At 45.1% G+C, this 23,332-nt stretch overlaps 1 protein-coding gene and 1 long non-coding RNA gene across 3 annotated transcripts in view; one reads left to right on the top strand and one right to left on the bottom strand.

Annotated features, from left to right (window-relative positions):
- Positions 1 to 23,332, bottom strand: part of LOC308650944 — a 902,096-nt gene that overhangs the window by 781,403 nt on the left and 97,361 nt on the right. The gene's annotated exons all lie outside the window — the stretch shown is intronic.
- Positions 1,571 to 21,663, top strand: LOC308651832 (major histocompatibility complex class I-related gene protein). 2 transcript variants are annotated; one of them, XM_081299381.1, is made up of 7 exons: positions 1,571 to 1,710; positions 2,018 to 2,084; positions 13,510 to 13,770; positions 14,448 to 14,723; positions 17,304 to 17,579; positions 18,231 to 18,335; positions 19,608 to 21,663. In XM_081299381.1, the coding sequence occupies exons 1-7, from the start codon at positions 1,705 to 1,707 to the stop codon at positions 19,664 to 19,666; spliced, it is 1,050 nt and encodes a 349-aa protein (XP_081155507.1). In that variant the 5' UTR covers positions 1,571 to 1,704; the 3' UTR covers positions 19,667 to 21,663. The 2 variants fall into 2 exon arrangements, with proteins under 2 accessions (XP_081155507.1, XP_081155508.1); XM_081299382.1 differs by lacking the exon at positions 2,018 to 2,084 and having other exon boundaries at positions 1,572 to 1,710.

The raw sequence follows: 23,332 nt of genomic DNA, 5'->3' as shown, positions 1-23,332 counted from the left end.
AGTAGTGACCTAAAACAACACATTTACTCTTTAAAAAAAAATAACATTATTTTATTTAATTTTTTTATGTGGTGCTGAGGATCAAACCCAGTGCCTCACACTCAGGAGCTCTACTCCTGAGCCACACCCCCAGCCCCACATTTACTCTTTTACAGTTCTGGAGGCCAGAGTTCTGCAACTGCATCTTACGGGCTAAAATTGAAATGTTGGCGGCTGCATTCCCACTGAGGCTCCTGGGGAGAATCTTTTCCTTGTGATGTCCAGTTCTCCAGGCCGGCTACATTGCTTGGTTCACGCCCCCATTTCAGTATTGGCATCCCTCCAACCTCTGCTTCCAACCTCACATATCCACTGACTGACCCTCTTGCCTCCCTCCCTTGTGGTTACACCAGGGCCCCCAGATAATCCAGGATAATCTCCCCATCCCAAGATCCTTAATTTAATCACAGCTGCAAAGTCCCTTTTGCCATGTAAGGGAGCACATTCACAGGTTCTGGGACTAGGGTGGGAACATCTTTGGGGCCGTGCATCACTCAGCCTGCAGAAGGGATCTGCTGTGTGCGGTTCCACCACTTCTCAAGTACATTGCAAACAGAACCTTCCTGTGAAATACATGCTGGGATTTGCTTTTCAAGTTGAAGACACCTGGGGCTGGGGATGTGGCTCAAGCGGTATTGCGCTCTCCTGGCATGCGTGCGGCCCGGGTTCGATCCTCAGCACCACATACAAACAAAGATGTTGTGTCTGCCGAAAACTAAAAAATTAAAAAAAAAAAAAAAAAAGTTGAAGACACCAAGCAATTTGGGATACTGCCCCAAATCCAAGAGCTGGGATGCAAACCCGGGTCCCCGAGCCCTAGCTCGAGTCTGGCCTGCCTCATGGCCTTGCCTCCATTCTTCTCTCCCATTCACCTCTACTTCCTCTTTCCAGTCTGGGCCTGTCCCCCAGCTTCTTGGACAAGCTCCAGCTGTTGTTTTCCGACTTGTCATGTGCTCCTGATGACAGTGTAGTCACAGCTTGATCTTGGGGGTGGCTGATGGAGCAAGCTGAGTGGCCACCCTTAGGAGTCATCTCTAAGGCCTTTTTCTTGCCCTTTTCCAAAAGGATTTCTGGGGCCTACTGTGCCCAGTTCAACAGCATCAGGGAACATAGCCTTAAGCTAAAAACTACAGGACACTTTGAGTGGCACATGTTTCTCAGACATATGGACTATAGCATTGCAGGCAGTTAGAGAAGGAGTCCCAAACTCTGGGAACTTGTGACTTTCTCATTGGTACAATTTAAACTCCAGGGAAGTGGCAAAGGCAGCAACTTGAGCTCCCTGAGTAACCATGTATTATTAACCTTTGTTTCCTAGGCCTTGGGCAAATCTGGGCTTAATAAATACTTAAAAGTTGGGAAGAAGGTGAAGACCGGCACGCCACAGGAGCAGCGTCTCAAACACACAAAGGGTTAAAAGTCAATGCATTGACTTGCCTGCCTCTATTCTACCTAGCAGCTGATGATGCTCAATGTTTTCCCCTGTTGTTATTGGAAGAGGACCCTGTGTCCTGCCCCTGTTGCTAAATTACTCAACACAGGCTGCAGTTTAGGTTCTCAAATAGATCAACAGGGACCCGAATCAATCGGAAAGCAGAGGACTTTGCTGGGGGCTGATGGTGCTCCTGGTACCTCTAATCACTGTATTCATGGTGAAGCTCAGTCATGCCCGTGAGTACCCAAGTCCTCTGAGAGGGGAGAGGAACAACAGCTTTGCTTCCTAAAACTTGTGGTGAAAAATGAAACCAGGGGCAGAAACGTGGGTGCATTTCACTCAGGACTTGAAAGGGCAGTGGATGAGCCGAACAGTTGTCTGGCAAACGTTTTAGGGTTTTGAGGTCACCACCTTCTGAGGGGTTGGCAGCCATTCTGGAAAGACCTTCCTGGTAGCTTCCTCCTCCCTTTCCTGGGAGCTGCGTCCTTTCTTTTCTGCTCACATCCTTGCCCTTAACTTTGCTTCTCCTCTTCTCTAACTTAGCAAATCTCACGGGGTTGCAGTCGAGTTCCAGGGGCACTGGACAGTGGACAGGACCCATTGTCCACAGGTATTGTTTTTCGTCCTCACCACAAGCCCTGCCTGTAACTAGAGATCCAAGACAGATAAAAACCGGGCTCTGGGCTTGTTTACTGGACCTAAGAAACTTTAATCCACTAATCGATAGTAGGAAGAGGTTTTCATTGTTTAGGGGGCTCATGTCACCGGGAAGCAGAAGCCTTCTGTTGCCCCCAGTACAGGAGAGGCCCTTGGGGGACAGGAAGCACCAGCCTTCCTCTGCCCTAAGCAACCACTCTCCAGGCTGAGGGGGGTACTTCCGGGGGAGGGAGGCGGAAGGGGAGCCAGAACTCAGACGTGGCCCTACCCCAGCTAGTGACTGATGAACACGTCAGGAAGGAGCTCTTTCAAGTCATCTGTGTATGACTTCTACAAATACTGATTGATGGCCTACTGTGTGCTAGGCACGCAGTAGGCTATGACAGCGAATAAGATAGACAGTCTCTGCTTCTGTGAAAATATAACGGTTATCTTGTCATTTAAGTAAAAAATGGGAAACATTGGGGATAAGGGTAAGAGGCAGAAGATGGCAAGAGGAAGGGAGAGGGGAGTTAAAGGGTAATATTTCTAGAAATTAAGAAGTTGATACATTACCTACGTCCGCTCCTCAAGGAACTCTCCAATAACATAGAACAATGTTCCTTAAACTTATTATCCACTCCAATGTTCTCGTGTGTCCTTTTGATACTCTAAGAAAATATCCCCCATTTAAAGATAAGGGCCTGGTGCCGTGGCGCCTGCCTCCCAGCTACTTGGGAGGCTGAGGCAGAAGGACTCACAAGTTCAAGGACGACCTGGGCAACTTAGTCAAAGGGGTGGGGGGTGGGGGGAAGGTCTTGTTTTTTTCTGCAGGCCTGGAAGGATGGACTAAACTTCCGTAGTGAGCAGTCTGAATTGTAGGCAGGTCTTCTTTCAGTCCAGAGCTTTCCCAAAACACTATGGTGCCCCTGGATGTGAATATGTGGCCCTCGGGTACTTGGTGGAAAGGGAATTGAAATAAATGAGTTATGAAGGGTGGGGGAGGTCCCTTTGTGCTGCTTAGTCTCCTTTTGACTCCTTAGATTCCTTCCTTCCCTGTCCTGCTGTGTCCCCAAGGCCAATTGCTACAGACTGCATGGTCACCGGGCTCTCTTACAGATTTCGGGGTGGGGAGGGTCACCCAGTGCAAGATGCAGAGAGGAGAGACCAGAGAGTGGGAGGAAAGAGAGGGCGAGATGCGTCTTTCTCACACCTTCCTCTGGCTGCAGCCGGGTCCCTCCCCAGCGCAGTTGGCCTGAATAGCCCTTCTCAAGGGTTCTCACTCCCACTGGGCTGAGGCAACTCTGTTTGCTGTTCTGATTTCTTCAACTCCAGAGGTGATAATGGCTCCCCATTGCTGCTAACCTCTGGGTGCCCCAATCCTTGTTTGTTCCCTAGCCTTGTCCCTACCTATGCAAGGTGTCCCTTCATTAAGGACCCCGGGTGGGATCTGTCTGGGGTGAAGGCCATTTCCTGCCAGGGCCCTGGCTGAACATTCCTGAGCCTTAAGTATTATTAACAGGGAGAGACATGGGGTTACGAGAGGGGACTTGGTCCACCTGACATTTGTGTCTACTGCTGGCCCTGGATAAATGCTACTATACCGTGATAGACAGGAAACACAAGGAGGAGATACCACAGTGTGTGGGGTCACAACTCCAGGAAGGGTCAAAATAACTCCATTATCACTTCAGTGTTACTCTTAGCAACTCCATAGCCTTCGGGTGACCATTTCTTGCTTTATGTTTTTCTAGCTCCTGTTCCCAGTTCTATGATTTTTCTATTTCTAAACTCTCCCTTGTGAGGGCTGTCCTTAAAGCAGCGAGAGAGAACCTCACTTTTCTCTTATTCCCCTGGCCCTACCTAATGTCCAGCAGACACTTAATAAATGCTTCCAGAGTGAGGTTATGTTAAAAAAAAAAAAAGTCCCTAAGAAATTGAAGTTATCTGACTATGAACCGTAGAGAGATTGGGCAACAATAATGACTGCAAATTCAAACCAGTGGTTTGCTATGTTTGCAGAATTGGTATTTTAAAAAGCTATTTCAACCAGGCATGGTGGTGTACTCCTGTAATACGAGTGGTTCGGGAGGCTGAGGCAGGAGGATCTCAAGTTCAAAGCCAGCCTCAGCAAAAGCAAGGCACTAAGCTACTCAGTGCGACCGTTTCTAAATAAAATACAAAATAGGGCTGGGGATGTGGCTCAGTGGCTGAGTGCCCCTAAGCTCAATCCCCAGTACTCCCCTCCCACCAAAAAGGGTATTTCATGCTTTTAAAATTCATCTTGTTCTTCTTTTCAGCCTGTGTGAAACTGTGAACTGGTGGCGATGTGGGTGGACATAATCAGGCTGGGGACATGTACAAGATTTCTCTTGTGTAGCCATGTGGTTTGTTGTGTTTCATCTTGACATAACCAACGTCGGCCTCTTGATATTACTCAAAAATTCATGGATGTATTAATCTACTATGTCCATGCATTTCATGAATGGAGTCCTTCAGATACGAGGACTGATAATGGAGAAGCCCCCTAAGCTGCCAACTGAGCTAGTGTCAGAAGACAGGCTTGCATATTATCTGCTTAGAAATGACCTTGAGTTCAAAGAGTTAACATGAGAAAATATGGGCATTTGCTATAGACTTTATTAGACTTCAGTCTGTTTCCATGGAGCTGTTGCCAAGGTACATGCAATAGAAATGTCTCCAAGACAATACTTCCCTCCCCTAAGGCCCTCTTCTTGGTTGAAATGGAATCTATCTAAATCTGAGAAATTTGACTAATTCACAGATTTTTCCTTTTCACTAGTTGAAATGTCTATTTATTCTCACTTGACCTCAATCCTCTTATTCCAGGGGATTGCCAAGAACTGGAGGAGGGAACCCAGATGAAAGGTCAAACATACAACTCTTTAAACACGTCTCTCTTATGAAGCCTAAAGTGAGACAGATTACAACGTGCATTCTTTCTGACACCTGAATTTATATTTATTAGGGAAAACTTTTCAAGAGCAAACACAACAAATCACATTTTGTTACAACTTCAATGGATCACTTAAAAAGCATAAGGTTCATAAAATTGGGATGCTTTTGGGAAACAGGAGATGTATGGTCATCATCATATCCAGAGGGTACAGAAAAAACCACCAGAGCTCATTCATTTATTCTCCAAAGCTCTACGGGGCCCCACAGTGTCCCTCCAATGTGCAAGGCACTCACCTTACTCAAGGACTTGGGCTTACTGTGCTGTCTGGAAGGTTCTTCTCGCATGGCTCCCTCCTTCACACTATGCACATATCTGCTCAGATATTACCTGCTCAGAGAGGCCTCTCCCGGTCTTCTATCTAAGCTATCAACCTTCCCCACACTCTCTTGTCTGCTTTATTTTCTTTCGAGTTTTTTTTATCACCACCTGACCTTATATTCTATATTTGTATATTTCCAATATTCTTTGTAGAAATTAGCTCAGAGGGGCTGGGACTTTGATTTGTTCATTGCTGTGTCCTTAACAGCTAGACCTGGGCTTCCCAGAAATTCAGAAAATAATAAAATGATGTGCTGGTAACCTTCAAAAGAGTAGCCACAGGCCAGGCGTGGGGGAGCACTCCTGTAACCGCGGTTCCTGGGAGGCTGGAGCAGGAGGATCGTGAGTTCAAGGCCAGCCTGGGCAACTAAGTGAGACTCTGTCTCAAAATAAAAACACAGAAGAGCTGGGGGTGTAATTCAGTAGTGATAGAGCACCGGAGGCCCTGGGTTTGCTCCCCAGTTCTAAAAAAATAAAGACCAAACCAACAACAGTAGCCTCCAAAGAGTAACTAAGAAGCCAAGCTGTCACATTTAGCACTTATAGCATCCCATTAAATTCCTGTCATTAGACAAGTTGTTAGGAGAGGGGACAGGCAGTTCCTGCTGCATGGAGAGCTATCCACATGGCTGCCTTACTCGAGAAGTGTCCAGAGATCCTCTTAACTAAAAATATCGCCTTCCACTTCTCCCCCTCATTCCCGTGATGCCTGAAATTCCAGCATAGTTCCCAGGAATCAAAATCATTTTGACCTTATTAAGGCATCGGTCTACTTGGGAGGGATAACAAATAAATTGAGTCAGGACTCTCCGCCACCTACAGGAAAGCCTGGAGCCTGGGCCCAAGGGACTGGGAGATCAGAGACAGTAAGTCCTCCTTGACACCAGGAGGCGGGAGAGAGCAGTTGATGTTTCAGGGACAGAAGCCTGAAGGAGGCTGGGTTGGGGAAACACCCCTCGTCTGATGAGGGTTAGGTGGTCTAAGGTAGAGAGATCAGATGGTGATTTCCTGTTCCTTCATTTATGGACTCTGAGGATGATCTCGGGCAATTTACTGAATCTCTCTGCACATATTTTCCATCTGTGGAATGGAGTCTTAACCTCAAAAGGTTATTGTAAAGAGTCAATACAACCCATGCTCATCGAGGGCCTGGAATGCTAACTGACACATGGTACTTGCTCAATAAATAAATAGAGTTCTGATGGTTATGATTAAGATGCGGCTGCCCTTGGTGACTCATTGAAGGCCACCTGATCTGCCACCTCCTCCTGGGAGCATTTCCCTGTGGTCATAGGAGAGCAGGGTCTCTGCCCTCTGAGCCGTGGGAGCACTCCAAGGTACCTCTCTGTGCTGTGTGTTTTACTGCATTGCATTTATTTATGTTACACGTGTAGTTCCCCAACAACACCACGAATTCCTGGAGGAAAGAGCTGGTATCTGATTTGTTTTCACACGCCTCACCTGGTAGATAGTCAATAAATGTAAATTGCCCCTGGGGACAAATACCTGACAACACATAATCAGTTATCTTATAATCCAGTGATTTTTGCACAGATTTTTGTAAAAATGGCCCAATTGGCTAATTTACAAATTCAAGGGACATAATTTAGGAGTATAAATTGGAGTCGCACCTGCTGTGGGAGCTGTTTGGTTGTGTTGGTCGGGCTCTCTAGCAATGTCTATCAGAGGCTAACGGGACAGGGCAGCAAATGCCCTTTGAGAAGCGGCTTGGCTGGCTGGACAGAAGACCAAACTAAATCAGAGATTTTAGCCCATATGGAGGGTGATGCTAATCATATGCTCATGAAAAGGGAGCGATAAACCCAATTTCCTAAGTATCCGATCAAGAAGAGAAAATCAGAAGATTAGACCTAATTGTATGAAATTGCCATTTCTGTGGAGTCATATTAGTCTGTTCAAATGATTCAACCTTAATAATGATGTTAGAAATTTGAACATCCGGGCAACGTGTCCTAGTAGGATGTCAATTATCACAAGGTCTAACATACAGGGAGAGGGGGTACCATGGACTTTTTCCCCTATCTTTTCTGCTCTGGGTTGATGACTTCACATCTGTCAACTGACATCACATCACGGCAAACATTTTGGAAGTCAAACTAAGAGCAAGTGTGACTTGTACCTGTGGCGCCACCAGATGGTAACAGGGCCCATGACCATGATGTCCTAGAGCGGCGTTACACAGGTTGCGTGTGAGAGAGATGGACAGGCAGCCTGGCAGATGGAATCCAGCCTCTAGGGGCTAAGCAGCCTTTGAAGTCAAGGCTGGCTGGTGGAGAACGACTGCTCCCAAACCAGGAATTGAACTGAGATTGGGGCTAAAAGAAGGTTGGTGTAGTGAACTTACTTCTATCTGCCTTGTTTAATTCTATATAATGCAAACATTTATGAATTTATATTTTTATAAGAAACTAAGTGTGGGCTGGGGCTGTGGTTCAGTGGTAGATCACTCGCCTAGCACATGTAAGGCCCTGGGTTCAATCCTCAGCACCACATAAAAATAAATAAGTAGGGCTGGGGATGTGGCTCAAGTGGTAGCGCGCTCGCCTGGCATGCGTGCAGCCCGGGTTCGATCCTCAGCACCACATACCAACAAAGATGTTGTGTCTGCCGAGAACTAAAAAATAAATATTAAAAAATTTCTCTCTCTCTCTCTCTTTAAAAAAAAATAAATAAGTAAAGGTATTGTGTTCAACTACAACTAAAAAAATAAGTAAATACACATAAAAAAAGAAGAAACTAAGTGCTATAGTTTGGATCCTGAATGTCCCCCCCACACACACACACACACACCCATTTGTTAAAGACTTGGTTTCCAGTGCTAGTAGAAGACAGTGGAACTTTTAAGAGCTTGGATCTAGTGGGAGGTCTTCATGTCATTGAGGAATTCCCCAAAAAAGGGATTGTGGGACCCCAGCCCTTTCCTCACTTTTTGTTCCTTGGCTTTGATGTAAGCAGGTTTTCTTTAGGAACTCCTTCCATGATATAATGCCTCCTCCCAGGCCCAAAACAACAGCATAATATGCTGTGGACTGAAACCTCCCAAACTGTGACCAATTAAACCTTTTTCTCTTTATAAGTTATCTCAGGTATTTTGTTATAGTAACAGAAAGCTAACATAGTAAAATTATTTAAATTGTAAGCATTGTATTGGGAGAAGAAGTTAGGAGACCTAGAATAAATCTTCCTATCATGAAAATAATGCCCCAAGTTGTTAGTACTTCTTTTTGCTTATTGGTATCTACCAGGAATGTAGACCCAGATATCATTATGGGAGTTCCAGAGTCCAGGAGAAGTTCTACAACAGCCCAACTGAGCTTGGTAACACAGCTTTTAGAAATTTTTTTCTTCCTTCTTCCTTCTCCTTTCTCCATTCTTTCCCTGTAATCTGCTTTCCACGAAGGTTTTTCTTATGAATAACTGTGGAAATGATTCCTTCCTCTTTCTTTCCCCTTCGGTGTCTTTAACCATAGCTTTCTTCTTGTTCCCAGAACAGGCCAGGCTGCTCTGCTCTTTCCTCAGGTCCTTTGATGGTCCCTCCTGCCTGTAGCCTTCCTCATTCCCTGAGGGCACATGCGCAGAAGTCACCTTTTGAGGAGAACTTCCTGTCTCTCTCTCTCTTTCTCTCTCTCTCTCCCTCTCTCTCATTCTGTCTCTCTTTCTCTCTCTCTCTCTCTCTCTCTCTCTCTCTCTCTCTCTATATATATATATATATATATATATATATATATACACATATATATATAGATAGATAGATAATATTATATATTATATATCTATATTATATATATATATTTATATTTGTATATATATTTATTTATATTTGAATCTGTCTATCTTTCTTTCAGTTATACTTTCTGTCTTTCTTCTCTTCCACCCACCAGACTCTAGCTGACATTTTCTAGCTCTTGTGTTGCTCAGAGCTAGAAGAGTTGCCAGGCACTCACTGAATGTATAAATGGATGTTAAGAAAGTGTAGAGCTAATGCTCATGACTTGTTCTCCCTTTGGCCTCCAACTTGGAACAGCCGCACCTCCAGAATAACCACAGACCCTTTCCAGATATGGAGAAACAGAGCTGCTTCAAAAGCAGTAGCAGGCCCCAGCATATCCACCCTTGGCAGATTCTAGATCAGATGTAAACTGGATTTTGACTCTGTTCCCTGTGTGCCAGGCTTCCCTTGAATGAAAAGTATTTTGAAACTGTAATTCCAGGATAAATAGATCCATATTCATTTTTGCATACTTCATTATTCCAAGGCAGAAAAATAAAGTGCTTCACCGACAGTTTGATCCTCCAAGTATTTACCAGCTTCCTACTTTGTTCCAAGCTCCCTGTGCTAGACCTTGCAGGAAATGCAAAGGAAAAGAGCTAAGGGCTGGGGATGTGGCTCAAGCGGTAGCGCGCTCGCCTGGCATGCGTGCGGCCCGGGTTCGATCCTCAGCACCACATACCAACAAAGATGTTGTGTCTGCCGAGAACTAAAAAATAAATATTAAAAATAAAAAAATTCTCTTCTCTCTCTCTTAAAAAAAAAAAAAGAGCTAAATCCCAGTTCTTAAGTGCCTTAGGATAGAGAAGTAGGCATAAGATAAGCAAAGGTAAGCAGCATTGAAGCCGACTATGGTAACTGTTGGTTCTGTGATAGAACTCCTGCTTCTGCTTCAATCTTTGGCTCTGGTTCTTTAAGAGCCAACATTTTTATGTGAGAGCCTAGAGGTTTCTGCTGTCTTCCCTCCCAACCCCAGCTCCATCCACCACAGGGGGAGAAAGGGGCAAGTAAGAGGTCAAACAGTATAAAGGGTCACTGGGCTCTTATACTGCCCAAGCCTCGAGGAAGACCAGCTTCCATCTTGCTCAGAACTGCTGCTGACCTGTAGGATTGAGGCCTTTGGGGAGGGAGATCAAGCAATTTGGTCCACCAAATAGCTACCAACTGCCTATTCCAGCTCGAATAGCAGAGAGAGAGAGAGAGAGAGAGAGAGAGAGAGAGAGAGAGAGAGGAGAGAGAGAGAGAAAGAGAGAGAGAGAGAGAGAGAGAGAGGAGAGAGAGAGAGAAAGAGAGAGAGAGAGAGAGAGACACTACCTTTATAGAACTGGCACAATCAGGCAGAAGGACCCCGGGAAGGAGCATCCCCACTCTAGGTAAAGGTGCTCTTGCCTGTGGTTTGTTGGTGCTCAGACATGATATGCACATTATAAATTCTTTCATAAACAGAGTGTTGGTCAGCTTTCCTTCACTATGACAAAATCCTGAGATAATCAATTTATAAAGATAAAAGGTTTATTGTGTCAAGTGTCCCAACATCTCTTTCAAGGACGTGCCCCCAATGACCTAAGACCTCCCACTAGACCCCAACTCTTAAAGACATACTGGGGACCAACCCTTTAATGCAGGGGCCTTTTGGGAACATGTCAGATCCAGACTATAGCAGGCAGTTGAGAGAAAACTAAAGTAAAAACCAAATTGCTCACATAGAAACGAACCCAACCATTTTGGGAGCTGATTTTTTTAAAAGTCTGAATTTTTTTTTTCTTAACTATGTGCTTATAAATGAAGAAGAAGGAATGAGCATTGTTAGGTGTCCTCAGCCTGGGGACTAGGAGGCTGACCTTGCAGCAGGTTCTGTGCATGAGGAAGACCCCATCAGAAGATCTGAGTGAGTTCCCAAAGCAGATGGCAAGTTGGGGTTGAGCAATCTGGAAAGACTCTGGGGAAGTGGTGTCTAGTGCAGCTATCGGACACAGGCTGCGGGGAGCTGCTACCCCCCATCTGTGCCCCTCCCTCCAGCCACACTCCGTGCACCCATAACCTAGAGTTCCTGTCTGGTCACTCAGGGCTGTGTGGCCTCCTCACTTGTCCATGGCCTGAAGGGTGGAGTGTGCTGCTTTTGAGGCCCTGCTGGACCTGAGGGGTGGCCAGAAGGCTGCATTGTGGACGGAGCCTGAGTGGGAGTTCAGGGGTATTTAAACATGTGCACAGGCCCTTGGCAGGCCCAGAAGTGGGAAGAGAAGGAGGTGGGTCCCAGGTCGAGGGCCAGGGGCTAAAGGACACAGGTCATCTTTCTGTCTGTGTCGCTACATTCAGGTCTAGAACTTCACAAAGTCTGAGATTTTAAAATTTGGATTTGTCCATCAGGGTCATATGGAGAGCTATCCCTAAATGTCAGAGTATAGGACGCATTTAACAGTTTGCTGGATTTATTCTTCTTACATATATGGATCTCTGGGCATGTGGCCCTCCATTCATCCTTTCCACTTAGCCATGTAATTGTCAGAGCTGGTTCCAAGAGTGTCTTTGGAGATGGGTTTTGATGCCTGGGAAGGATTTATTCATTTTATTTCACTTTTTTTTTTTTTTTTTTTTTTTGGTATGAGGGATAAACCCAGGGGTACTTAACCACTGAGCCATATCCCCAGCCCTTTAAAAGATATATATTTATTTAGCTATAGATGAACACACAGTGTCTTTATTTATTTTTATGTGGTGCTGAGGATTGAACCCAGTACCTCACACCTGCGAGGCAAGCGCTTTAAAGCTACAGCCTCAGCCCCGCCCAGCCCTTTTTATTTTTTATTTTGAGACAGGGTCTTGCTGAGTTGCTTAGGGCCTCACTAAGTTGCTGAGGGTGGCTTTGAACTCTTGTACCTCCTGCCTCAGCCTCCCTAGTCACTGGGATTACAGGTGTGTGCCAGCGTGCCTGGCTCTGGGAAGGACTTAGGTGGGGCAGAATGGCAGGAGGTAGCAAGAGGAAAGGCTGAGGTGGGTGTTTCCTGACAACAGCAAGCAGAGCCACGTGCCTCTGTCTGCCGGCTCTTTGGCATGGCACAGCACGGAGGGCCTTGGCCTTCTCAGCCTGGGCTCTGCGTACCTCCCAGGTGTCATTGTCCCAGTCCCCTCTGTGATGCCCAGTCCCCTCTGTGATGCTGTGCGCAGCTGTCGGAGGCTGATTCCCAGAGCACAGCTCTCAGACTTCCCACTGTTCTCCCTCCTGTCCCCTCCCTGTCCCTTCGCCTGCTCACCTCCTACCTGTCCCAAGATATCCCTTAAGACTGTGACTTCTCTGGAAAGTCTCCCCTGAGGTTGCAGGCCAGCAGGTACTGTGCCACTTTGAACCACCTTGTCTGACTCCACTAGACCCTGAGCTGAGGTCAGTGGGAGGGACAGAGGCCAAACCCTTGCTTCATTTCAGTTGACTTTTAGCCCTTACTCATAATTGCAATCCTTACAGTGACATTTATCCAGAAGAAAAACTAGAAAAAAAAAATAAGAAAGTGGATAATGGGGGTGGTTTGGTATAAAACCAGGAAAAGCACATTGTTTAAAAAAAAATTTTTTTTCCCTCAGAAGGCCTAAGTCCTTATGGAGGTTTTCACTCTGCCTGACCTGATGTGTGTGTGTGTGTGTGTGTGAGTGTGTGTGTGTGTGAGTGTGTGTGAGTGTGTGTGTGAGAGTGTGTGTGTGTGAGTGTGTGTGAGAGTGTGTGTGTGTGTGTGTGTGTGTGAGTGTGTGTGTGCGTGTGTGCATGCGTGTGTGTGGAGTGGGAGGTCCTTGTCTATCCACCTGGGGCTTGGTTGGTAAAACGAGGGAATTGGGGTATCATGGTTTTCTGACCTTCTCGGAGCTCCCTCAAGCGCAGCCCTGGGAACCCCAATGAGTGGTTTGGGGCCTTTCCCCCCAATGCTAGAGCAGCATGTTATACTTTGCTTACAAGTTTGGTTACTTAAAAAACTTCACCCTAGGGCCTGGGGTGGTGGCTCAGTGGTAGAGCGCTCACCTAGCATGTGTGAGGCCCTGGGTTCGATCCTCAGCACCACATAAAAATAAATAAAATAAAGATTAAAAAAAAAACTTCACCTTAAGATTCAGACATGAAAAGTTCCCAAGTCATGGCTAGAGCCCTAAAGGGCTTTCCAGGTTCTAATTCCCAGAGTTCTAGAATTCTGTAAGAGGAAATAGCATCTGGGGCCCATAAGTCACAGTGCCACTGAGTGCGGAGCCCGGTGGGGAGTCATTGAAACGTATACTGTGGCTTCGCGCCGTCTGGGACTCTCACTGTCTCCCTTCTTGCCTCCTGCCCAGGAACACACTCTCTGAGATACTTTCGCCTGGGCGTTTCGGATCCTGGCCACGGGGTTCCTGAATTTATCTCAGTTGGGTATGTGGACTCCCACCCTATCACCACATATGACAGTGTCACTCGGCAGAAGGAGCCGCGGGCCCCGTGGATGGCAGAGAACCTGGCACCTGATCATTGGGAGAGGTACACTCAGCTGCTCAGGGGCTGGCAGCAGATGTTCAAGGTGGAGCTGAGGCACCTGCAGAGGCACTACAATCACTCAGGTGTGACTGCGAGGGGATGAACGAGTCCCTCACGGTCCCTTTCTAGCAGAGTCCCTGGGCTGACGGTGGCCAATGTGAGCATTCGCTGACTTGCATTCTCCATGGCTTTTGGCAAATCTGCTTGATGGAGTTCAATGCCTACCATCTGTCCTATGCACCTTCCAAATTGTCCTTCTCTTCCCCAGCAACCTTTTGTCATCCATCTCATTGCCATCTCATCCCCCCAATCCCCATCTCATTGCCATCTCGCCTTCTGATGTGTGTCTCCCTTCTAAATTTGCCTACTGGGTCTCATTTCCTGGTGGCCAGGCTCAGCCATGTGCTTGCTTATGCATGACTGACTACATTAACTTTCCAGGGGATATTTCTGGCTCCTGCATCTCTTTCTCCTCCACTGCACTCATAATAGCCACAAAGTTTATCAATTAATCGCTCCCGAGACAGGCTAACTCTGCAGGGCAAGAGTTATCACACTGCTTGGGCATGCAGTAGGTATTCCCCAAATATCTGTTGATGGGTGGGCTTATGTAACAGCAACCTCCTGAAGACCCAGCAGTGTCTTGCAGGCCTGTGGGGTCCCATAAACTACAGCAGAGGATGTTTCCAGCCATGCCCCGATCATGTCACCTGAGAGCCCCCTCTGCCCTGTGCCTGCCCTTTCATGCTTCTGTGTCCAGGGCTTCACACTTACCAGAGAATGATTGGCTGTGAATTGCTGGAGGATGGAAGCACCACGGGATTTCTCCAATATGCATATGACGGACAAGATTTCATCGTCTTCAATAAAGACACCCTGTCCTGGATGGCAGTAGATAATGTGGCCCACATCACCAAACGGGCATGGGAAGCCAATCAGCATGAGTTACAATATCAAAAGAATTGGCTGGAAGAAGAATGCATTGCCTGGCTAAAGAGATTCCTAGAGTATGGCAAAGATACCCTGCTAAGAACAGGTAACAAGAGAGAATTCCCAGCAAAATTGGTTTTATATATAACTTCTTCCTGTGTAGGTGACATTCACCCTGTGCTGAGATCCGTCACCAGAGCTGCACTGTTGAGATTTGGAACTCCCTCGGATAACTTTCCCTGGTTATTTTTTTAGCAGCAGCTTGATAAAATTTAGCAGCTCCATTTGTCATGACAGACTGGAGTACCTCCAAGGACGCCTTGACTTGGGGGATCCAGTGAGGCAAATCTTTCCATCTCCTGTCACGGATAAGTTGGAAGATACTTTCAGAGGTGGGATGATTTTTACAAATTGTTCAAGAGCTAAGGGCTCCGACAATCCCATTTTGAGTAAAAATATCTGGGTTTATGAAGAAGACAAACTGAAGGTCTTTGCTTCGCTGGCAGACAAATGCTGTAATTCCATCGGTTGGCTTCTAGTTAATACAGAATTTTTCATGTATGAGCTTATTCAAGGTAAATCGCGTCAGCCCGGTGCTGCAGGAAACTCCTAGACTCGATGCACTCACTCCCACAGGAGTAATCTCCAGTGGAGGGACTTTCCTGGAGTCCCAAGGAGGAGGTGTCTAGGCCACAGTTAGGAATCAGTGCTTCTGTCTAAAAGCACAGGTCTTGGAGGTGGACGAGGGGAGTTTGACTTTGACTCTCCCCTTCATAAGCTGAGTGACAAACTTATTCAAAGTGGCTCAAAGAGGGAAGCTATCCGAAGGCAGGAATCAGGGCCTTGTGGGGACCTGAGTTAGAACCGATAAATGGCCTTCTCCACGGAGGTGGGGCGGACAGTGCACAGCTCATATCCCCAAGGCTTCACCATTTCAGAAGTTCTAATGGGCCACTCTCTCTCAGCATTAGCTACTTAAATAAATAAACAGACAAATCAAAGGAGCACTTCAAGGCCCCTGGTGCACTGGGCAGGGGCCGGGTCACAACCAGCAAAGAGAAACTTAACAGTACCTGCAGTTTAGACGATGCTAGGGAGGAAATTTAGTTTGGTACTTGCTGGAGGAGGGTGCAATCATCTTCCAAAATATGTTGTTGTTCATAATGTCAGAAAAGGGATGAGGCTAATCGATGCCAGCAATAATTTTGAGTAAAATAAATAGCATAATTTTGTCTATCTCACAGAAACGGGTGTGGAATAATGTATATGAAACACTTTGTAAGCTGTGGAGCTCTGTTCACATACTCAGTGTTGTTATTGTTGTCTGACTGAAGACTGTCTGACAGCTTAGGATGTGGTTGACATCTGTGGCCACCTTGGGGTTATACAGTATGCTTCATCACTAAGATATTTTCTGCTGAGCCTAGGCAGTAGGAAGAGGGGCAATGTGGGACACTTCCTGACCTTGATCTGTGACCTTCTTAGCCTTTGTCTACAAACACAGAGAACCTTCACTTGCCAGGCCTGCTACACTGCAGGAAAGGTGGGGAAGCCTGAGTGCGGTTGCTATGAATTGGGATGGTTCATCCTAACCCTGTTGATTCTGTCTGATATGAGGAGCTCCTTGGAGACACAAGGGAGGCGCTGGGTGGTGTAGAAAGTTCAACCTCAAGGAACTGCTTCCCACTCCAAGCCTCCTCTCAGTCTACTATCAATGACCTAATGGGGTCTCAACCCATATGGTCAGTGCCTAGGAAAAGATTTCAGATTAATTTCTTACAGCCACTGTCAATAAGAATTCCCTCCTGATGGCATTTATATTTTATTTCTAATGTTTGAAAGCCTTTTTCTACATCTAAATGTCACGCCTCAGGAAAGACAAGGAAGGCATTATTGAGGTGAAGGCTCTTCCCTGTATCAGTAATGGCAGATAATAAGTTGTGAATGAGGAGGTGAGTTTTGGAGTTGAGCAGCAAATGGGTCCTCCAGTTGGTATGGGTGGTCTCTATATGGGTCTATGACCTCATTTCAGCCAGAAATGTTAAGGACAGAACCATCTGGGAAATTAAAAAGTAGTTACAAGAAAGCAAAGTCACAATGGACAATTCCTTGTTGTCACTGCCGAAGCCCTTCTAAGATATGAATTTCTGTAGCCTTTTGGGGACACAACTATGACATAATCTAATATATATGTTTATATCTGATAATAAGTCATCAAGGTGTCAACCTGAGCACACAGGCATTTTGGAGCCAGAGTTGAGCTGAGATGCTGTGTCATTCATTGCCATCAAATATGGAATTGAGATCAAGGAATACTGAGTTCTAATCTCCAATCTGTCACAGAATTATTTATCAGAAATAATCACCCATATTATGGCTCAGTTTTTCTTGATACATAAAGGTATTCCAAAGGTTAACTGTAAATAATCCCAACAATTTTCCAAATACTCAAAGCTGTGTAGACAGACTATGGCTTAACTCCACCTTTTTCATTTCCTAGCACACCACCCCAGTAGAAGTATACAATAAATAACTTTGTTATTGATGAACCTGGGTTCTGGGTCATTCTTGGTTTTAGATGTTTCCTGCAATGAAGAAAATTATTTGGAAAACCCAGTTGCCAAATTTTAATGTTGTTTGCTCAGTATCCAAGACATTTCTATTAAACTGTAGTTTTTCCTCCTAGAGCCCCCACTGGTCAGAATAAGTCGCAAAGAATTTTTTCCGGGGATTACAACTCTCTTCTGCAGAGCTCATGGATTTTACCCTCCAGAAATTTCCATGATATGGAAGAAAAATGGGGAAGAACTTGTCCAAGAAGTGGATTATGGAGACATTCTTCCCAGCGGGGATGGAACCTATCAGACGTGGGTGTCAGTTGAACTGGATCCACAGAGCAGGGACATTTATTCCTGCCACGTGGAGCATTGTGGCCTCCACGTGGTTCTTCAGGGCCATCAGGGTAAGGATTAGGTGGTGGCTATCTGGAGAGTGAGAATGTGAAAGAAGATGAGCAGGAAGCCATGCCAGCTGTCAAGGAGGGGAGGGTGGATCACTGCCCAACTCAGTGTGCTTTAGAATGGGTCTTTCAAGTCAGTGGTTCTCACACTGTTTGGTCCCAAAGCTCTTTTTTACTCTTACAAATCATTGCAGACCCCAGAGTTTTATTTATGTGGACCATACCTATTGCTATTTACTACATTACAAATTAAAACTTTTTTTTTTAAATGAAACACCAGAAAACACACACAAATAGTCTATTAGCCATCATATTGATGAGAAATGACAGTAAGAAAAGTAGTGTTGGGCAGGGCATAGTGGTGCACGCCTGTAGTCCCAGAAACTTGAGAGGCTGAGGCAGGAGGATCACAGGTTCAAAGCCAGCCTCGGCAACTTAGTGGGACCCCCGTCTCAAAATGAAAAATAGAAAGGGCTGGGGATATAGCTCCGTGGTAGAGTGCTCCTGTACTGTACTGTACAATCCCCAGTACCATAAAAAAAGAAGAAGAAGAAAAACAGTGTTGGATTTCCTGATGATTACAGGGACAAAAGTCCCTGAAGTTATCAGGAGGGAAAGGACACTTGTGGATTTTCTTCATCTGCTTGCTTCCAGAATCGGAATCCATCCTTCTGGTTATGAAAGCTGTCTTTGGGGCCATTGCCCTCACCATTGTCCTCACTGGAGTTGGATTTCTGGCCAGGAGAAGAAGGCCCCGAGGTGAGAGGTGTAGGGAAGGATTCTAGGGAGCTGGAGATAGCCTCTTGCCTTTAGCTCCTGAGGATTTTGTTTTCTGTATCTGCCACTCTGAGCTCCGTGGAGAAATGGGTCCACCCTAGTTTTGGGGACTGTAGAGGACCTGGGACAACTCTCCCACTACAAAGGGAATGCTCACTATAAATAACGCTTGCAAGGGGAGTGGTCTGTTTTCCTAAGTCAATGATCTGGTGATCTTGATCTGTCTTTTGCCAGGCCATATCCTTATTAATAATTACCATGGACTTCTGTGGGAACATTGCACTTTGTTTCAAAACTACAGTCATTTGTAGTTTTGACTTTGACAGTGATTTCTCTTTCCCAATCATATGAAAATCCTTTTCCTTCTAAATTCATTTTTCAAAATATGAAATGTGTAAGAGTGGATACCTTTGGAAAATGGGATGTGGGATAAGGAAAAGGGGAAGGAGGAAAAGGCAATATGTAGGAACTTGACATTGTGGAAAAAATACGCTCATTCCTTGAGTATGCATGAAATTCCTGCTGTGTTCAAGGAACTGTACTGGCAGCTGGGAGAGACAATGAAAAAAGACAGACAGGATCCCTGCTGTCATCCAGCCTCCACCAAAACTCACACGAAGGGCACCTCAATACATCACAAAATGGCCTTTCTTTTTCATCTTCTTCTATGAGAGTGATTATCATGTCTCGTAAGGTCATTTGCTGCCTCTGGTTTTACTAGTTGCTCCAGTGGATCACAGCCAATCTTGATCAAACCTCGATCATGACTTAGAACCCAGGTGGGTCAAGAGCTTGGCTTTGCTTCATAGCCACAAACTTGAACCCAATCTAGGTGTTGCTGTACAAAAGTATATTAGTAGATCTGGTATAACAAACCCCTTTACTAGAAAATCAACTCAGAATTAGTGGGTCATTACTATTTCCTTTATAAATAAAGTACAACACTAATCTCAATAAATAATAGTTGCTGAAGAAAAAAACATTTTTTGTTAACAATTACATACCTCTATGTAATTGTTATGATGCAGACTAAATAATCTATGTAATTGAATGATGCAGACTGAGTCCCTGTCTTTTATCTTGTGGACTTTATGAATTTGAGTTGAAATTTATGAAGTACTAAGAGAATCTTAACTATGCAGGCTATATAAACTGTCTATGCCTGCTTCTCAGGTTTTGCTGAACATTGTATACTTTATTTTTGAGTGTGAGGAAATATATGCGTATCTGAACAAAAACTTCTTTTCCTTTCAGAGCAAAATGGAGTCATTTACCTTTCCACATGCATCCGTGAATGCAGTTCTCCCTCCTAGGAACCACACAGTCTCTTCTGTTTCTCCTGCTCTCAAGTCCAGTGATTGAGGATCACGACCACAGCTACAACATGCCTTGGCATTATAGGATTGAGTAATTATGGCAGAAAGATGGGAACCACTACATTTTCTTTGCTCTTTGGCTCCACAAGGACTGTCAGCATTCAGTCTCTTTTGATGGACTCCTTTATCACATGTGGCTTTAAGTACAGCTTCTCTCATGACATGGCACTTTCCTACACCCCATTTCTCAGTGATGATTCTCCAACATTGGAGAATCTCAGAGCTGGAAGGAACCTTTTCATCCAGGACAGGAAATGATCTTTTACGATGCCTTAGACTCCAATCCAGTCTCCACTTAAACACCATGTGATGGGCACCTCAATATATCACACAATTTCCATTCTTGTCCCTCTTCTTTCTTGAGAATTTTCACTGTGCGAGAACATTGAGTATCACGGGCACCTTGATTGTGACCTTACCATAGGTAATACAACCTCATGAGTGGCCAGAAGTTTTTACAAGAGCCTGAATGGCCTGATCATTTTACACATATCCTAGCCTGAGAGAAAGCAAAAGTCCCCTGTTCTTCATGGCTTCCCTGCCTGGTAGTTTGGAATCTTAAAAATATGGCCTGGTTGGATCTGTGGAGGTGGCTTCACCTTTCCTGTCTTTTGGAAATTAAAACCAATACTTATCAAACATATTGTCACCTCCAGTGGAACTATGGAGATCTAGACCTAACTGCAATGTTTAAATGTAAAATGATAGTGTGTGTATGCCTCAGAAGAAGGTTCAATTATTTCTTTTATCCTTTTTTTTTTTTTTTTTTCATGCTGAGGATCAAACTCAGGGCCTTGCACGTGCTAGGCACGCACTATTGAGCCTACAAACTTATCTCCAGAAGGTTCAATTCTTATTTATATCTCTTCTATACTGGTTTATTATAACTTGGCTTGACTCACCTTCATACTTATGTGCTGGGAATAAAAGGAAGTCCCCTTGTGAGAATTAATCATTGATTCTCCTTACTCTTCCCAACCCCCAAAGTCCTCACCTTATTTACCTCCTGTCCTGCTGTGTGTAGCCACTTGCTCAGGAGTTGCCAGTCACATACTTGTCTGTCCTACTTCTCTGACCCTGTTCGACTGCATGTGTCAGACCTGATACTTATTATCATGGCCCCAACTTTGACAAGTGGCTTTGAACATGCACCTTAGGCTTCATCTCTGCTCTCCATTGGCTCGGACTGTAACTTCAAGCGTCAGAGCCAGAGATAAAAACACTCAGTGTGGCAGCCTCTACTGTCCCCACCTAATTCCGTGGATTAACCTCCCACTGTACATTGCTCTTTCCCAGGGCCTGTTGAGTTGTATATGAGGACAGTTGTGTTTGTTTTGTTTTTAGTGTTGCCATGGGCAATTTTCATACCATCTTTTAGCCTTACACTTGCACTGAAAAGAGAATATGTATGAGTTTATTTCTGGAAGAATGGTTTCTTACAATCCGATTAGTTAGGATGTAGCATATTTTTGGTTGGGCACTTAAAGTGATACAGGTGACATAACTGTGTAGCTGTCTGACTCTCCAGCTTCATGGTGCTTTCAACAAAGACAGAATATCTGAAAGCCTCTTTGTCCACCCCAGGCTGTGCCCTAGGTCTAAAACAATAATAGACCCAAATGGATGAAGGGGTGGAGGGCAAAAAGAATGTATGCAATTGCAGCATTTCTGTATCTCCCCAGGGGATTTTATAATACAAAAAGTTGTAAAGAGGTGACTTTTTTTTTTCAGTACTAGAGAGCCAATCCAGGGCTTCACACATGCCAGGCAAGTGGCCTATCATTCAGCACATTCCCAGACCTATAAAGAGGTGATTTTGTTAAATGTCTAAAATTTAGGGCTGGGATGTAACTCAGCAGCAAAGTACTTGCCTATCTAGGCCCCAGATTTGATCCTCAGCACTGAAAAAAAAAAAAAAACCCAAAAAACTAAAATTTTAAAACTTCATCTTACTATCAATGGTTCAAATTATACTACTTCTTAATAACTTTAGACTTGTCACTTCATTAGTTCATATTTGCTGGTTGTAGATGCTCAGTAATCAGAATATATAAAATATTTGGTATCATAATCTAAATATGAGAAAACGAAGAACTGTGTTATCATCACACTCTGTTTTGTCTTTAAATTGTCTTTACTGAATATTTTTGATCAAGAACATTAGATGAAGAACTTGTTTACATCTGTTCTTTCTTTTTTAAAAACTACGATATATTCACTGTTTTCTTTTTAAGCACACAAGACCAAAACACCATGTACTGAGTGGCCGATGTTACCAGGCAGGGAGGAAAAGTGGTTTGAAGAGTAGCTTGAAGCCAGGCCAGGTTCTCCTGGCCACACTCCCCCGGCCTCTGCTTCTGTCTTGTTCCCACAACTTCCACGTTCCGACTCTCTCCTTACTTCTGAGGAACTTCTTGGTTTTTCCTCTTCTATTTTTGGTCAGGCGAGAGTGTTTGCACTTGTGGTCGTGAGAAACAGTCATCCACTGGGGAGGCCAGCTGGCCATTTTCTGGCAGAGTCTGACAGAGTGGTCACACCTTATTTTGATCTCCACTGTCTGGGGTCTTTGTCCTCCTGTGTTCAGGTCAAGCGTCCCCTTAGGTGATCAGATGGATACAGAAAGTGGAGTGCCAATGTATTAAGGTGCTGTCAGGAAAACAACTGCCCAGTGGGTCAAGTAGGATTTGTGCCAGCGGGACAGTCTACCTAAGAAACACCGACTCACAGCTGGAAGAGTGCTTGGTGACCCCGGAATTGGGGCAGGGGGATTCAGTTTTGCTTTTTAGTTCCTCTTTTCTGGGGATTGCTATTTTTTCACACACAGTTTATTCATTCACAGAATGTAATCCAGGGAGGAGAAGGGATTTTTCCCAAAGTCACACGCAATGGGCAGCAAAGCTGGAGGGGGCAAAGGTCACCCATCTCTAGCCAGGTATTTTCCAAATGACCACATTACCATTCTTAGACGATGATTCTCCACTGCCCTTTCTGAAATGCCTTCACCTCCTTTCTTTCTTAGGACATTCAATCATTTACCCTTATCTCTCTGCATCTCCCTTTCACTCTGGGCTCTCTTTCTCTAACACCCTTCTAGCCTCTGCTTGTCCCAAGGCCTTCTGACCATGTAACAAATCCCCAAACACAGTGATTTCAATAATCATTTTATTATCTTTCACAGTTTCTGCAGGTCAGGAATCTGAGCAGGGCTTGGGTAGACAATGCTGGCTTGTGGCCTGTCAGTGGATTTGCAGGCAAAGAGGTGGCCGGAAGGAAAGTAGTACAGGACTAGGGCAGCTGAGGTCCTGGCCAGGCGTCTCTCTCCATATTCAGTCTCTCTCTGTAGGTTCCTTTGGGCTTCCTTACATCATGGTGGCCTCAGGACAGTCAGACTGCTTATAAGGCATCCAGCTTCCTCAGAGCCAGTTTCCCAAGAAATCAAAGCAGAAATGCATAGCACTCACATAGTGTCACTCCTGCCGTCTCTAATTGCTCAAGGAAATCACATTCGGGCTCAGCTTCAAGAGAACTGTTGACGTTTCAATGGGGAAGATTGCTGAAGTTACACTGTGAGAGCAGTTGTAGATGGGAGCCCCTCTTTGCCCT

Source organism: Spermophilus citellus (genome assembly GCF_964194105.1).
Source record: "Spermophilus citellus genome assembly, chromosome: 6".
NCBI classification, from domain to species: Eukaryota; Metazoa; Chordata; class Mammalia; order Rodentia; family Sciuridae; genus Spermophilus; species Spermophilus citellus.
The sequence above is the reverse complement of the archived record's forward strand: the minus strand, read 5'-3'. Positions and strand labels throughout refer to the sequence as shown.